The 16,854-nt window shown below is 36.6% G+C and overlaps 1 protein-coding gene across 1 annotated transcript in view; it reads left to right on the forward strand.

The window, feature by feature from the left end:
* The window catches only part of ZFAT (zinc finger and AT-hook domain containing), a 77,866-nt gene extending 61,489 nt beyond the window's left edge, over positions 1-16,377 (forward strand). The window contains exons 13-16 of the mRNA XM_063408819.1: positions 313-431; positions 1,910-2,036; positions 4,095-4,225; positions 15,096-16,377. Coding sequence (XP_063264889.1) covers positions 313-431; positions 1,910-2,036; positions 4,095-4,225; positions 15,096-15,332 — 614 coding nt within the window. The 3' untranslated portion in view covers positions 15,333-16,377. The remainder of the gene's footprint in view (positions 1-312; positions 432-1,909; positions 2,037-4,094; positions 4,226-15,095) is intronic.
* The last annotated feature ends 477 nt before the right edge of the window (positions 16,378-16,854 follow it).

The following is a 16,854-nucleotide window of genomic DNA, read 5'->3' on the forward strand; positions in this document are numbered from 1 at the left end:
AAAACAAACAAAAAAACACAGTTTTTGTTTGTTTTGAAACTTGAGAACACTGGAACTGTTTTAGAGAAGACACATTTTAAAATATTACTAAATATTAATTATTAATATAGTTTAATATTACAAAGTATGCCATTGATGTGTATGTTAAATATTAACATATTTCATGTTGGACAAATGGCTAAAAGAAAACATTTTACAGTTGCATGGCTTGATTGAGATGGGGTCAAATTAAACAGGTTGTTACTGCATTGAAAAAGAATTTACATGAAAATAACAATAAACAAAAAACAATTTATTTGTGTTTCCTTGTAGGTGGCATTAAGTGTCCTGTTTGCAGCTTTGTATACGGTACAAAATGGGAGTTCAACAGACATCTTAAAAACAAGCATGGAATGAAGTTAGTGGAGAATGATGGGGAGACCAAATGGGAGGTAAAGCAAAATAACAATGGTTTGACCCTAAGATTTTTTAAAATTCTGGGGAGAAAAGTAAGGGTAAAAATAAGAAGTGTAAAAAAATGTGGTTCTGACTTTATCTAAGATCAGAAGGTCATGGGATCTTATCTTTGTTTGAATGCATGCCTTGCTGTGTCTGTTAAATTTTTATATATGGTAGGGTTAACAACCTTGTAAATGCTTATTTTTGCATTTGAGAATTCTAGTCCTCTATTTGCAGCAAAGGTGTGAAAGCTTTAGCAAAAAAATGTGAAATTGAAAAACTTACTGCATATTGTAATGTAATGTAAATATGCTGAATATTCACTGGTGTTAACTGTAAGATGAGCAAAGCTGCAGGAAAAAGTTCATGTCTCGGTCCAGAAAAGGCTAGAACCTAGAAAACTGAATTTTTTAATTGATCAGCTGAACAAATTATAATGTTAGGCAGAGTAAGTCTTCTACGATACGTTCCATACGTTTTCAGCTTCAATCTTGGAGATGCAGAACCAGTGGGAAAACCACAGATTTAGACACTTTTATCAAAAAATTATGATTGGCCAGCAGAATGTCTTCCACTGCCCGAGCAGGCTGATTTTGCAGTCCAGTGAGAGGAAAAAACCAGGAGTCAACTGCAGCTGCCTGATTCCCACAGTTTGAGGCCTCTTCTGCTGAATTTCAGTCTGGCTCCCATCACAAATCCAAAGCCTGATTTGGAAGAGCTGACCTGCAGGTCTTGTCTAACAGTTACTGAGTATCCACAGAAGGATAAGTCCTTGAAAAACACTGGAGTTGGTTTGTTTGGACAGCTGTTCAAAGAAGACAGGACAAACATTGTAAAATGTAGCCCTTCACAGTCTTGTATCCATATTCCAAATGATTCTCTGTGCACTTTCCCTGGTGCTGCCCAAAGCTGAAAATACAAGGGAACATCCTGGAATCAAGAATGTCTCTGTTGCTGAACGGGCTATAAAAAAAGAGTTCCATCAGAGCAGGAATTTATTTATTTATTTATTTATTTATTTTTTTTTTTTTTTTTTTTTTTTTTTTTTTTTTTTTTTCAAGATAGCTTGTCTTGAAAAGAACCCCATAGTTTTTGGAAAGGATAACTTTTCTGAAACAAAATGCCTTTTTTTTTTCAAGCTTCTGAGGTGTTTTAGCAGATCTGCATTATAAATTCATTTTGCTCAAAAGGTCTTTGCCAGAACCTGGTACAGTAGAAGTCTGTTGTTAGTTCTAAGATAACCGTGCAACAAAAATAAAGTCAGGATAACTTAGCATCCTTAAAACAACTTTTGAAGTAGAATCTAGAGGAACACTGTGGGATGATTATCCTGTCTCCCATGTAATATTCTTGAATTCTGTTTCACCCAGTATAGCTCTCATTACAGTATTTGTTGTCCAAACTCATTCCTTATTGTTGTTAAATCACTGAAATGAGATTATTCATGCCTTGGCTGGGTTTTGTTCCCCAGTTAACTGCCGAAGTTTCTGAAGAAGCATCCACTCAGTATCTCCATATCACAGAGGCTGGAGAAGATGTTCAGGGCACCCAAGCTGCTGTGGCTGCATTACAGAACCTCAGATACACTTCTGACAACAGTAAGTTACCTTTTTCTAGGGTACCCAAGTACACATTTTTTTCCAAAATATCTAATTCTTTTGGGTGTAGTGGACAATATATTACCTCCTGTGATCTCCTATTAAAAATGATGAAATAAAGTCATCCAGAACTTTCTTCTGGGGGTTTTTATTTTCTTAAAGTATAAATGAGAAATTATAATTCATTATGAATTTCTGTATCCTGAAGTCATTAATACTTATCACTGCCTGTTTTGCACTTTATTATTAGCTGTGTGGAATTTCCTGCCTATATTATTAAATATACTGTGAAATTAGCTATCTTGGCAGAGTAGATGGTGTGTATCTAATGACAATTCTCTGACTATTATTTTTCTCTCTCTCTGGCTGTAGTCAGCAAGACTGCAGGAGTGACATGGTGGAATAGTTAATTTACCACGTTCCCAGGACAGCACTAACAATCTCATTTTTGATGGTACACAAAACTAAGTGAGCTATTCTGTATCAGGTTGAGGAGGAAAAAAGTAGCATTAGATGTCTGCTAAGTGAGAAATAAAAAACAAATAGAACAGAAAAAAATGCCCAGATTTCTGAGAGTGTTAAAACACCAGAGACTAAAGTAGGTATTCCTATGTTGTTTTGGGTTTTCTTTTAATACATATAAATAAATGCCCTGGTTATCAAAAGACAACATTTTCCAATTGTTTACCATTGTGGTCTTTATAGTTCACAATACAGATACACATCAAAAACTCTTAGTTTTTATGGATTTTCCAAGCATGTTGCAATTAAATTACATTACTACCAGTTTCTATATATTATTTTAATGAGTGGAAATTCTGAATAAATGAAATTTTTCTGAGAACTTTTCTTAAACTTCTGTACATCTAAATTAAAATAAATATTGTCATGGAATGTCCTGTACACAGCAGTCTGTATTTTAAGCATGAGTTTTTTTGAGTAATCTTCTTTTTAGAGCATTCAACTCCAGATACTCTTTCTGCATTATTCCCTCTTAGTATGAAAACAGTAGTGTTTTGTCTAAAGGCAGTTTTATAGTTAAAAAAAAAGGCAAGCAAACCTTTTTTCACTACTGAGACACATTTTTTTCTTATATAAATAACAGAATATACTTTCTATGCGAAATTAAATTGTCTGACCTAGACTACTATCACAGTATCAACCTCAGTTTGAAAGAGTTGAAGTTAGGAAATTAGATTTATTCCGTTTGCTATCTCTTTTCTATCTCTGACAGTGATTAAAGCAAATATAAGGCAGCTTTACATGACCCTGACAATTTCTTTCCCTGTCTGACATCTCCCTCATGCTGACAATGGGCATGTAGGAATGGTGGGCCATTGGTGGGAGTTTGTATTCCTGCATAACAAAAAACATTTTTCTGCATTCAGGTCTTTCACACCTTGTGAGAAGTGAGAGTACAACTATAAATGTTTTGTTTGGGTTTTTTTGTAAACATCCCTTTCCTTTGGCAGGGTTACACACATCAGAGAATTTTTTAAAAAGGACAGACATGTTCTGATTCAGTGTTTATAAAATGATCAGGATGAGTTTTCCTAAGCAATTAACCTTTCTCTTCAGCAGGTTAGTGATAAAACTACTTCATTTAGGTTGAGGGGTATTGCAGAGGTCCAGACAGATGGTAAACACAGGTTTCTAAAATACCAAATAGCTGTTATGGTTATAAGTATACAAATAGGTTCTGTGTAAGATGAATGTCTGGAAAATACACATTTGGATTTGTAAAGTCTTGCAGCTTCCTAATTTGCAGTTCCTGCTATGACTTGTGGCTGCTGTTTCTTTATACAATGTATTCTTTTAGATCTCTTTCAAGCAGGCACAGAAGTGATCAGTGTGGCTTCACTTGCTGATTCATGTATTCCCTGGGCAAATTTGTTTTGTGACTACTTCCCTGCCATAGATCTGCTATTAAAGTGTCACATTATTGAGCTTGTTGAATTGTACCAACAGTGCTGGGAGTCAGGGCTGTGCTGTTTGGATTCACATAGCCTCAGAACTGTTCTACTGTGATGATCTTATGGTTGCTGTCTTTCTGATAAGGTGAAAGACTGGATCCAACAGCTGTGAACATCCTGCAGCAGATCATTGAGTTGGGTTCAGAATCCCACGATGCCACTGCCGTGGCTTCTGTCGTGACCATGGCACCTGGCACAGTGACAGTGGTGAAGCAGGTAAGAGCTCTTTTCTTCTCTAAACCAGCCACATTGAATTTTCATGTATTTATTGTGAAATGGGTGCTGCTTTGCAAGGGACACACTTTAAACGATCATTCAAGACACGTGGAGAGTTTTTTCTAATTTTTTCACTGGATTTTGTGTGTATGTGTGTTTACATGTACATGTTTATACATATATACACATGTATCTTTATACATCTAAAAATGCATATAATATATAAAATACAAATGAATAAATGCACCTGAATGTGTATGTAGGTACGTGTGTGAAAATAGAGGGTTTTTTTCTAGCAGGTGTTTTCAGGCTTTCTACAGTAACATATTTTGTGTAGACACTTAGTGCCATTGTCATCTAAAACATTCAGGTGGTCCTTGGGGCAGCAAGCAAGAGGAAATAATTTTCAATCTGAGGGCCCACTGGGTTCAAACATCAACTGACTTTTGCTCAGTATTTCCTCCTCAAAGGTGTCTGCTAACTTGGTTGCTGCCATTTTTCATTCTCCTCTCAGTGTTCTTTAAACTGTGCTTGTTCCTTCTGTTTGAGCACAGCTCTTTGCTTATCCCTTTCCCCACTCTGGGGTCTCTACACTCAGTGACAGGTGAGGGAAGGAAAGTACATGAGAAGCTTTAACTTCCCAAAGAGTTCAAGTAACTCCTTTTATTTAAATGAACCTGAACTGTTTATTCTGAGTGCTAAAAGTAACTTTTGAGTTCAGCATTTTTTTGTAGTGTTTTGAGCATTGAGTTCATGACAGCTCCATAGAAGTGTGAAGTTCGTGGTCTGTGAAGTACTTGGATGGTTCCTAAGTTTGCTGCCCAAATGTCACAAAGACAAGGCAGAATTTGGAGTCAGAGCATTTTCAGAGGATGTTCCTTTGCCATACTTAACAGGTGCTTTGACTAGAAACTACGTAAGAGTTCAGGACTTTTTAGTAGAATAACATACCCAAATTTGAAAACTAAATTCAGTCAGTAAAGAGAAGAGACAATGTGGTCCAATTATGTGCAAATTTCAAAACAACTTTTATAATGTAGCCACTGCCAACATGCTTGCTGTACCACAGAGATGACCTGTTTAGGGCTTGAATGCACTATTAGCAATTGGTGTTAGTCAATATTATTGAAATTAGTTCTTCCCTAAAGGAATGCATCTTTTGAGGGTATTGTACTAAAGGTATAGGAGAAAGTGGCTGCTGAAAGTAGAGTTGCCTTGAGAATGTTTTGATATCTGAAGTTAAGCTTTAAATATACAGCTCTTAACTCTGATCAATATCTGAGTCATCATAAAATCTATTAACTTCCTTTTTGGACCCTCTGAATTTACTGGTAACTTTTTCTAAGTAAATATTTATATTCCAAATTAATTTTCTGTTTCACCTTTCAATCCATATTTCTAGCCTTTTGAGTTTGCAGACTGCTAAACCTTAATCATTTCTTTTTCTGTTTATATATCAGAGACTGTCACTGGTCTGATATCAAACTTTTACAAGCACCACTCCTATATCAAATAAAATACTGACTTCTCAAAGCTCAGAATCTCTTTGCTGATTTTCTTTTAATGCCCCCTTTCTCCCTCCCTTTAGAATCCTTTACCTTTTAAATTTTTCTTTCCAGTTTTCTCATTTTTTTTCTTTTATTTTTCTATAGAAATCAGGTTTTTGGCATAGTCTGGTCTGTTATAGAGCTGTAGTTACTTTCCAGCTCTTGTGTTCCCACCAGAAAATTGCTCCAGAATTATAGACACACCCAATTTTAATCTGAGGGAAAGAAGTCTTTAAATGTTCTTAACTTGACTTTAATCCTCCCCTATTAGAAAGTGTCGAGTTTTTTCTTCGATACTGAGTTGTTTTCTGTGGGATACCCTCATTGGTACCTATGACTTGGTTGGGTTTTAATTATCATAGCTTCCTAATTGTTAACCTTGAAGTGACCTTTAGATAGGTTCCTATTTCACTTTCGTACTGGAAAACGTATTCCACACTTTCTTCTGTGACCTTCAGCTTCTCTTGTGGATTGTGATACAATTCATTCAGGGTGTCAGCAGAAGATTGACATCATCTGTCACTGAATTTCTGCTCCTGTTCTTTAATGGCCTCACCGAGTCCTTGCTTAGCAGCTTGGGTCCATTTTTTTTCCCCATTACAACATTTATTGTAGTTGTCCTGATTTTTATGCTGTTTTTTTGTTTTGCTCTAAGGATATACATTACCCATTTCGTATATCAGTCCTTACTTTCATATCTCATTTTTAGGTAGCCCTTCATATTTCTCTATTTGCACCAAGAATTTTTTTCCAATTTTAAATTATTGGAATGTTTTAAAAGGATTTTTTTGCAGTAAATGTTACACTATAGTGTTCCTATTTTTATCTCCTCTTTCCTCCCTGGAAATTTCTTTCTCCCATAGCTCTCCTCATCCTTACTTTTCACTCATGAAAGTCCCATTTACATTTTATCTGTAAAATCTTGGATAAATCCAGCTGTATCTATCAGTAATGCTGCTGTGCTCATGCTTTAGCACTTCCCTAACCTGTGTGCTAACATTATACCATGTTTAAGGGGTTCTTCTATTAAACTACTGTTCTGCTTGTAGTCTTACTGCAACTATACTGAATTATAAATACACATTATAATGGAGGTGAAAGCAGGATCAGATTGTCTCTTTTCAGCTCCTGAATTGCATGTGGAGAACAAAATTTCTGTTCTGACTTAGGAAACTTCATATTTCTTGTTTTAATGAATGATTATATTAAAGAAAAGGCTTTGACAACACAGCAGTAAGCAATTCCACTCAGAATTGGAATTCAGCTTACGATTTTAAACCCCAAAAGTGCAAAGTTAGTCCTGCTTAGCTTGGACTATGCTTGGTAAATAGGAATCATTGTTGGCTCTGTTAGTGTCATGTGTATGAGACCTTTCCAAGGTTGTGTGTAGAGCCTGAAACGATTTTATCTTAATCTTACCTGTGAGTCAGTATCCTAATCTGTTATCAAAGGTAATTTTTTTCTAATTTGGGATAAATCCAGTTGTGTGAGCTCTAAAAACATGCAGCTGTTAAGGAGTGTAATGTACATTTCTCACCAAATACCTGAGGAAAAAAAAAGTTAGTAATGTGAAGTTTTATTACTATGATTTGAGTCTGGCAAAAATCCCCTTTGAAGCCTTGATCACAGCATGGCAGGAGAAGTCCATCCTTGTTCAGTTACTAGGGATCCACTCTGGATCTCTTGGTAAAAGAGCTAATGAAGATATTTCTTCATAGCAGGACATTTGAGTTGTTCTGCTCTGCACAAAGACAAAAAAAGTAGCAAGGTGGGGAAAAGGAGAGATGAAAGAGTGCTAAATTTGAAGAAAACTGGGAAAGAGGCTAATGAATGCTTAGAAAAGCCAGGAAATACTCTTCATAGTGGATGGTAAATATAGGCAAGAGACTGGGGAGAAAAGAGTTTTATGGGAACAGCACATGGGAAGGTGAAGGGACTGGAAGGGTAAAACAAGAGACTTTCCCTTCTGCACATTCAGCTCTCTGTGTCCTTTTACAGATGAGCTTTTGCCCTTGTGACTTAGGGTGGAGATTGATTCATTTGTTTTTTTGTTTATTTTCCTAGAAGAGGCTGTTCAATCCATTATTTATAGGGGTGGACTATTTTCTTGGCTCACATGCCAAACATAAGCAGTCAGGCAGTATCACACACCCTCTTGATTTACAGTTCCTGCAGGCTTGTGTTCAAAAATTTGCTTTTCACACAAAATCTATGTGTTAACTAGAACAGAGATAATGTTTCACTATAAACTGCCTTGAAGTTTAGTTGTTTCTTTCAGTTAAAGCGTACATCAAACAAAGATATTAATTGTTGCATGAAAAGTTTCTTCCAAGTTAAACATTTTTTTGATTTAAATACTGAGTTTGTGAGGAAACATTACCCTCAGAAATGAACACCCATGATATGTTATTTTTTATGAAGAAATTCTTTCAGTGTATAGTGCTGTGAGTAACTCTTCAAGGAGATGATATTCAAAGTGCATATGCTTGGTTTCACAATATATGAAGAACATCCTTGAAAGCATTCTTGAATCCCTCACTGCATCGACCAGAACATCAGAAGTGTTTCTTCTTCTTGGTCTGTGTCCATCAGCTCTAGCTTCTGTTCTAATTGTTACTATTCCATTTCCAGTGTCTGTTAGCAGGAATGTTTAATGGCAGCAAGATACTACCTGATTTAATTAATTTATTTTTTGCATAAATGCAGTTTATTTCTTGTATCAGATCTCTTTGACGCAAAGAGTAGAGAGCATGTAGGGTTCTCTGTCCAAGTATGTTTTTATTTTTGCATCAAATTACTACTGCACAGCAGTAGAATTTTAGATTGCAAACTAAAGATTTACACTGGTATACACTATAGTAACCAGTTAAATTTGGTTGCATGTTGTCTGTTTTTCAGGCTTTTTTTGACTTAGATAGTGGACAAATTTGCTGGTAATTTGCTATTTTTAGGCCTGTGATACTCCACTGGATTTGTGGGCTCTAGAACCATCACCTTCAGCCATCACTCTGAAGATGGCTGAGAAGTCTGTGTTGATCACTAGTCATTATAATTAGTCACTAAGGTGATTATATCAGCCTTTCTGCACAGTTGTTCATTAGCAGTCCACTTTATTTCTCAGCTCTATGGGATGTCTTTCCTATTTTCCAAGCCAGAGAGCGAATTTCTTCCTCAGGAGCATTCTTGGGCCTTGCCTGCAGGTGAATACCTAAATGGTACCAATTTGTTCTGAATGATGACTCCTATATGGTTTCTCATTTCAACCTTTTAGCTACAATGGTTGCCCAAGACATCATTATTTTATGCTACAGTTAATTCTGATAATCTTTTTTCTGACATTCACAGTTTATGTTTTATCCCTTTTGTATTCCTTCAGAAAAAACCTCAAAGATTACTTTCTCTCCTCTTCTTGTCATCGCCCTCTCTTATCCTGTTTACTTGATGTTCCTTTTTTTGCCACATCAAACAAAATCTTGTTTCCCTTTCCTGGGTTTTTTACTCGTTTCCAACTTAAGAGTCCCATTTCTCATTAGCTGTAAAGATTTTGTCTCCTACCTTTGCTTAGTCCATGAAGATTTAATTGCTTATTACTTTTTTCAATCAAGTTTCTAATGCCTTCTTCCATATTGTGCTTAGTTGTGTAGATTTTTAATAAGCAGCAATTTGTACCTCATTGTCTTCTCTCAATTACTTGTCAAAAATAGGATGACAGCAATTATCTGTGGATAGATTGTTTTATATTGACACTAATGCCTGTCACACTGAACTACCACTGTCTCATTTGTTTTACTCTCTCACCTTTCTTTTCCTATGTCTGCTTACTTTCTCTTGTTTTATGCTGAAATTATACTAAACTTATAAGGCCTTTGGGGCATGAACTACTCTTTTCATGTGGCATAGCGGATACAATCCGGGTCCTGATCCAAACCACTACACAAATATTAACAATAAAGAACAGTAGTTGGCTGCTGAATTCTCATTCTTTTCCTTCCACTCAGAAAGATGATCCAGGACTAATGTTTTTACTACTTCTTTAGACTGAAGTGAAAGGTTAAATCTATTTCTGAAAATTGTAGTAACCTGTTTTTAACCTAGACATAATGTGTTCTGGAGAATAAGTATATCAGCTATTACAATAACTAAACAGATCTCTTTTAGAACATAACCAAAAAGTACTGGATTTCCATATGTTTCACCCTTTATTTTAGTTCCTTTCATCCTTTTATTCTGTGATCTCTTCAGGCTCCAGTAAAAGCCTACCATGGTAAGTCACTTACTTCAAAGTGGCAGCAGTAGGAAGGCAGCGCAAAGATTATACATCAGCTCAAACCAGATCACAGAAAATAATTTTACAGCATAGCACATCTTCAAAAGTAAATACCTATTATTAGCATGGCTGTCACATCAGAGGCTACTGAACTTTGTACTTCAGCAGCACACCTTGGATTTCAGTCTGGCTTGGATGGTCCTGATGTGATGTTGGTGCTGGTGCTAATTAGAAAATTTGTCAGGATGTGGAGTTATAGACATGTTGATTGTCAATTTTGTAGTTGCTTTAGAACACAGAGTAATCTGATGCTTCCTGTGACAGTAACAGCAATGGAAAATGTTAAATGGGGCAGATGGGACTGAGGCCCTGTTTCCTCAGCCTTTGAGGAGTTTTTTTCATCTCAGTAACATACAGATAAAATCTCAGTCAAGACCACTGTCCTGTTAGAGCTCCTAAAACAATGGCAGTGTTGCCATTCTGCCTCAAAAGGAGGTGGTGTGCTCCAGCATTTTGCCAGATGAGTGCCATATCCAGCTACACTCCCTCTGTTGGGATATATTCAACCAGCCAATTGCTAAAACTTTTTTAAAATGTGCATCAACAGTATGAAGATTTGTTTGTCTCCTTGCTGTTTTTATTTTATGCAAAGCAACTCTTTCATTCTCAACCCTCTTATTATTCCAAAACTATTGTGCACCAGATTGTCTTTGTTTTGTAGCTCATTATAGAGATTCAAATGATCAAATTATGGTGTTTTCTGTGTCTTTTTCACACAATGTAACTGTATGTAAACCAGAACTGAGAAAGAGTTGAAATTATTCAAATGATACTGAACAAAACTTGTAGGCACCAATGTGAGCTGACACATCACATATCCAGGTGTTCTCTGTGATCTAAAATGCTTTCATTTTAATCCTTTCTGCAGATATTTTGTATACTTTCTTACTGATGTTTTATGATATAAATAGGAGCATCTGCAGCCTAGTATAAGGTTTTGAAAATCTGAAAGATCTCTGTGATTAACTTTTCTGCTTCATGATAAACTGAAAAGCAGCATTCAATCTGAAATCAAGGGAAAGAGTCCACTGAGGATTTGGGGACAGGCCCAGCAAAACTGTTTCAAGCACAATGGACCTGCAACTCCTGCTGACTTCAAATAAAATTGAAGATATTAGAGTATTTTACAGAATGAGCTCTAGGGTAAGGAAAAGGCTTTAGCATCTTAGTGCAAATAATTTTTTTTACTCCTTTTCAGGAAAGAGAAGAAGTATATTTTCCTTAATGGCTTGAATTCATTTATTTCAAATTTAAAAAGACTTTCTTGTTTTGAGAGGAAGAGATTCATCTAAGAGAGACCCATTTTCAATGAATACTTCCATGTATTTGGGTGGTCCTCAGAAATGTAAATTAAGAACATTTGGAATTTAGAGATGTTGAGCTTCATATGAAAACATGGTGGTGAAAGTGCCATTGGCTTTTGCGAGAGACAGATTTAGTTAATAAAGAATATTTATGCAGGTACTGACTTGATTTAATGTGCCAGCTGTGTGTGGCTTCAGCTCCTTGCCGTCATTCTTTAATGAAGGATAAGCAGACAGATGCTTTTCAGCTGACTCTCAAACAGAAAAGAGGTCTTGGATGCTGCTCTTCAAAAGATTTCAGAAGCCAATAAAGAGAATTGAGTGTGGTGACTTCTTTCATTCAGATGGCAGCTGTCCCACTGTTTCATCAATTTGAGGGATGCAAATTAACATTTTGAGATTATTCCCTGTGGAACAATCTAATAGGAACCAAGCAGAAGCATGTAAACATTGAACTGATTTGAAATGTAAATATCTCAAATAAAGTGGTGATTTGTCAAACTAAAAGGATTACAGATAGCTGTCAAAAAAAGATACTGGAAGCTAGAAACACCAGAAATAAAGGCATTAGTTTTCTTTACCCTGCATGACAGGGGTAATAAACCCACATCGATAAAGTTAGGTAGGGAGTTTAAATTAACTTTCTTTATTGGCCATTTTCATTTCAAAAGGATATAAAACTGAATAAGTATTGGAATGCTTCTATTGAATTGGATGGACTCTTCTTTCATTTCATTTTTGTCTCTACTATGCTGTAGTTATTTTCCTCTGTTCATTATTTATGTACATTCACAAAGCTATATTTAAAATTATTTATGGATTTTGATTTAGAGTGACAAAGTGAGATCCATCTCATACTGTGTTGTGCATTCTTGCAGCTCTTAGCAAATGTAGTGTAATTTTTCAGTCCTGAGGCATGTTGTCAGAGGGTTATGTGTGGTGCACTAAAACAAGAGGCATTAGTGTATATTGCAAAATTATAGGGCCACATTTTAGACACCCCTAATTCTGTGTTTGTTTGAGCATCTCTAGCATCAAGGGCTGTATTTGTGAGCTGATTCATAACAAGCTGTGAGATTCTAATTATCTAACATTTTTAACTGCATCTTTCTATCTGAATTCAGTGGTAACTAGACTTTCATGGCCTGTTGCAATATTCATTAGTAGGTCTGGTGTATGTCCTCAGCTTCCACAGAGGAGCTGACAGTGGAGCGAGTACCCTCAGGAAAGAAGAGGACAGTTATGAAAAGGGAGTTCGGTGTCTGAATTCACTAAAGCTCTGTTGCTTTCAGTAGGATTTAGGGTTTCTTTAATAATTTAAAGATTAAAAAAGGGTGCATTAGGAGCAGCAAGAGATAAAAGTTTACAGTGCTATGGGGTTTTTTCATGATTTAGCTCCTTTCTTTCAAAGACAGGCTCAAGCTTCCATTAGTGAGGGGTATGTTGGTGAAAGGGGCTTAGAAAAAGAGAGACAGTGATTTTTGACAGATAGGGAAAGGACAAGGGGGATTGTTTATAAACCAAAGAGGAGAGACCTAGATTAGATGTTAGGAAGAAATTCTTTACTCAGAGGGCAGTGAGACATGGGAGCAGATTGCTCAGAAAAGTTGTGCATGCCCCATGCCTGGGAGTGTTCAAGGCCAGGCTGGACAGGCCTAGTGGGAGGTGTCCCTGCCATGGCAGAGGGGTTGGAACTAGATCATCTCCCAAGTTCTCTGTCAATCCAAACCATTCTATGAGTCTATGACTCTTTCATTCTATGATACCTGCATTTTGAGACAACAGAAATTGTTCTTTCTGAGGCTGGTTGCAAATTTTACTGTATCAAGAAAAACATCCAGCATCATCTACTTGGGTAGGGTGTTGAGCTTGAACCTCAGCAGGAGATGTTTAAGCTATGTTTTATAAAAGAAACAGAATGTGAACAGGACTTCATTCCATTCTTGTATTTTTTATCCCTGTTAACTGAATCCTGTGCAATGAAGCCAGTGGGCATCAGTGGGTGTGACTGTGCTGTTGTATTAAGGTCAGTGACAGTGGCCAGATTCCCTTTGGATGTTAAATCTTTCACCAGATAAAATCCACATATATTTCATTAGTATATTACAGCCATACTGACTTGAGGCCCTCTGAATAATTTAACACCTGGACATACTTGTTATTGTTCAAGAAAAAGCTTTCTGTAGCCTTTTTAATTGAATGAAAGTTCAGAGTGCTATGAAGTCCTAAGGGGCTGGTCAATCTCTAAAATCTTCTTCTGGCAGATATTTCAAACACAAAATAGAGAAGTCAGAAGCAAAGTCATTGTATAACAAAGAGAATGGTTGCTTAGGGAAAAAAAATAAATTAGAAAAGAGCATTAGGAAAACAAATATATGGGGGCTATTTTTCTCCTTGCTGGTCTCTAAGGGACCAAACAGATCCATGGAATCTTCACTGTAGTTCTTCCCTTCTCTTCCCTCTCCTCCCTTAAACAGCATTAATGATCTTATTTATATTTACTTGAATTTGATTGTGCTATTGCTGTTTATATTTGAGCCAGCTTCTGTCTCAAAAAATAAAAAATAAAAAATAAAATAAAATAAATTTAAAAAAATTAGCCCTTTCTAACTTCTGTAACTTAGATTCCACACTTCATAGAATCTACCATGTATGACCTTTTCTTTTTAAGATCAGGTAAGAGCTCAGTGCTGCAAGAGCACACTGCTCCAGCAAACAGAACCACAGATTCCCAGAATGGTTTGGATTGGAAAAGACCTTAAAGATCATCTCATTCCAGCCTTCCTGCCATGGGCAGGGACACCTTCCCCTAACAGATGCTTGTGCATATGTCTTGCATACTAAAAAATTGCTTTTCCATTCTCTCCTTAAAAGCAGATTTTATCACTAACACTTGAAAGAACAGATTTCTTCCAGATGACTTACAGTTTTCTGATTTATTTATACTTGTCTGGAGTACTTTGCATAGGAATTTTATATGGGTCTGGGAGAGGATTAAGATTTGGTTTTCCATTCTAGTGTGTACTGTATTTCAGTAATTGACAGGCACCTGTATTAATTTTGAATTCAACATCAGACTGTGTTGCTTTTTTAAATTTTGACAAAAAGCAAAATGTTCAGTAAAAAATCTTTTCGCTTGTTTCTGTCACTCTCCTTTCAATGTAAACATTGCTGCCTCACAAACAGCAGGCCTTGGGAACCTATTTCAGTGATAGTTATTTTTCACATTTTTCTAAGAAAATCTCTTAAGGTTTACAGTGAAATTTTCACTTCTATGAGCAGCCATTGACTAGGAAGAGAAAGAAAGGTGGATACAGAAGATATTTTCTCACATGGTTTTGGGTGGGTTCTCAACTCAGTGCTACTAGAGGAATTGATTGAGTTCAGATTTATTTAAATAAAAGCAGTTTAGAATGAGTGACTGCTGAGAGATTAAAGCTGTCTCTAATGACCAGTATTCCTGAAACTTTACAGCTCTCTGTGCCCAGAACTGAGACGCTGTGTTGGTGTTTTCAGTTTTCTGCCTAGCTACACACTCATTAATCAAAAGTGCTCGCATTTTCTGCAGAACAGACATTTTCTTTCAAAACCGTGCGATTGCTAATTTGTGTGCTGTATTTCCATTAATCATCACAATGCCAGGTGCTTCTCGGGAAGGTGACATTTCTGTAAGCTGTCCAATGTCTCCTCAGGTGAAAGAGGAGGAGCAGTCAGCCAACCACACGCTGATGATCCAGGAGACGCTGCAGCAGTCGGTGGAGCTGGCGGAGCAGCATCACCTGGTGGTGTCCTCGGATGAGGTGGAGGGCATTGAGACTGTCACTGTCTACACCCAGGGTGGAGAGGCTTCAGAATTCATTGTTTATGTCCAGGAAGCCGTGCAGCCTGTGGAGGAGCAAACTGTGGAAGAATCAGTGCAGGAGCTCTAGAGAACAATGCTCAAAGGAGATGATGTCTTCATTTGCCAAAGCTGAGGTTTGCGTTGTTAGGTTTTTTTTTGTCCCAACTGAAAGCAAGCAAGCTGATGGATTTTCAGTTGATTTGTGAAGTGATCTAATTGGTTGGATTATATGAGTAACTTAGAGATATTATGTGCAAAACCTTCTCAGACTTTTTGTTTCTAAAAAATGCTTTTAAGGAAAAAGTATTCTTCCCCTTCTTAGAAGATCTCTCACTTGATTCCTGTAAATTTGCACAAATATTGTCTGTTCAAAACTGTGGTATCCTATAATAAAAACCATCTACAAAGATAGCTGGAGTGTCTGGAAAAGCCCATACATCCCATTTGATACATGCTTCATGTATTCTTGACTTGGCTGGAAGCAAAGTTGTTTTTCTGTAATAAAAGGGCCTCTTAGCTCTGAGTACATGCCTAGAAAGTGTCTGTGGAGCTGTGGATCAAACCCAAACAAAGGCTCGATATTTAATTAGAAACACACCACAGATGGACTGTAGTTTATACCTGTGAGATGATCCTTTGAGTTTGGAAGGTATTTAAAGCCATATGTGATAATTCTGGGTATCAGCAGGATGACTGTTATTTAGCTATTTAAATAATGATAACTTTTTCTATCCCTCTGAATAAATACCTGTCTGGTTTCACAAGGTGAAACCAAAATCTGTCAAATCAAGGAAATATTCTTTTGTTTTTAAGAAAAAAAAAAATCAAAAGATTTGTAAATGCTATAAGAGATATATGTTCATATGTTTTAAACAGATGTGCTTGTAAATATGACTGTGTGAAAAAGTTTGTACAAAAAGCTTAAGTAAATATTGACAAGAATCAAGATATTCTTAATTATGCATGTACATAGTTTCAGATTTTTCTTCATGAACCTTGACTTGTTTCTGGTTTAATATTTTTAAATTTGAGCTAAAAAATTATTAATAAATAAAAAAATTGTCACGTTTTCTTATAATGCTTTAATTCCTTAAGTGTTGGTTTCCCTTTCATAGCTAATTAAAAACTGCTGGTGTGCACTGACTCTGATGAGTTATTCCTCCAGGTAGTAGCCTCTTACCAAGAAAGCACCACCATGAAATACAGACAGACCTTTCTGTGTAAATTAACTTATTTATGGGTGTCCTAGGTAAAAAAAGTGGAAAAAGGCTTTTGACTAAGTGGGTGTAATGTAGTGAGTTGGTTGTCAGCATCTTCTGAGTCTGCTTGGTTCTCTTGATGCTGGACAAAATCAGAGTGCAAACCTATTGTGGGAGTTTCTCCCTTAGCTGTGGCAATGGGGAGTTTAAATCTGTTTATGGAAAAGAACTGAGAATTGCTTGACTTGGGTGGCAGCTTTGTTTCCTTGGTTTGATCCCCACCGTGCACCAGGAGCCCCAGGGATGTTCAGTTTGTAGGGTGGAGACCTTGTTGCTGTTTTTGTGTCCCTGCCTGGAGCTGGTCACAAGTGTCAGGGTTGATCCTGTGTATGTTCAGTAAACTTGGCAAGA

The sequence above is a fragment of the Prinia subflava genome, chromosome 1 (assembly GCF_021018805.1).
Source record: "Prinia subflava isolate CZ2003 ecotype Zambia chromosome 1, Cam_Psub_1.2, whole genome shotgun sequence".
Lineage (NCBI taxonomy): Eukaryota > Metazoa > Chordata > Aves > Passeriformes > Cisticolidae > Prinia > Prinia subflava.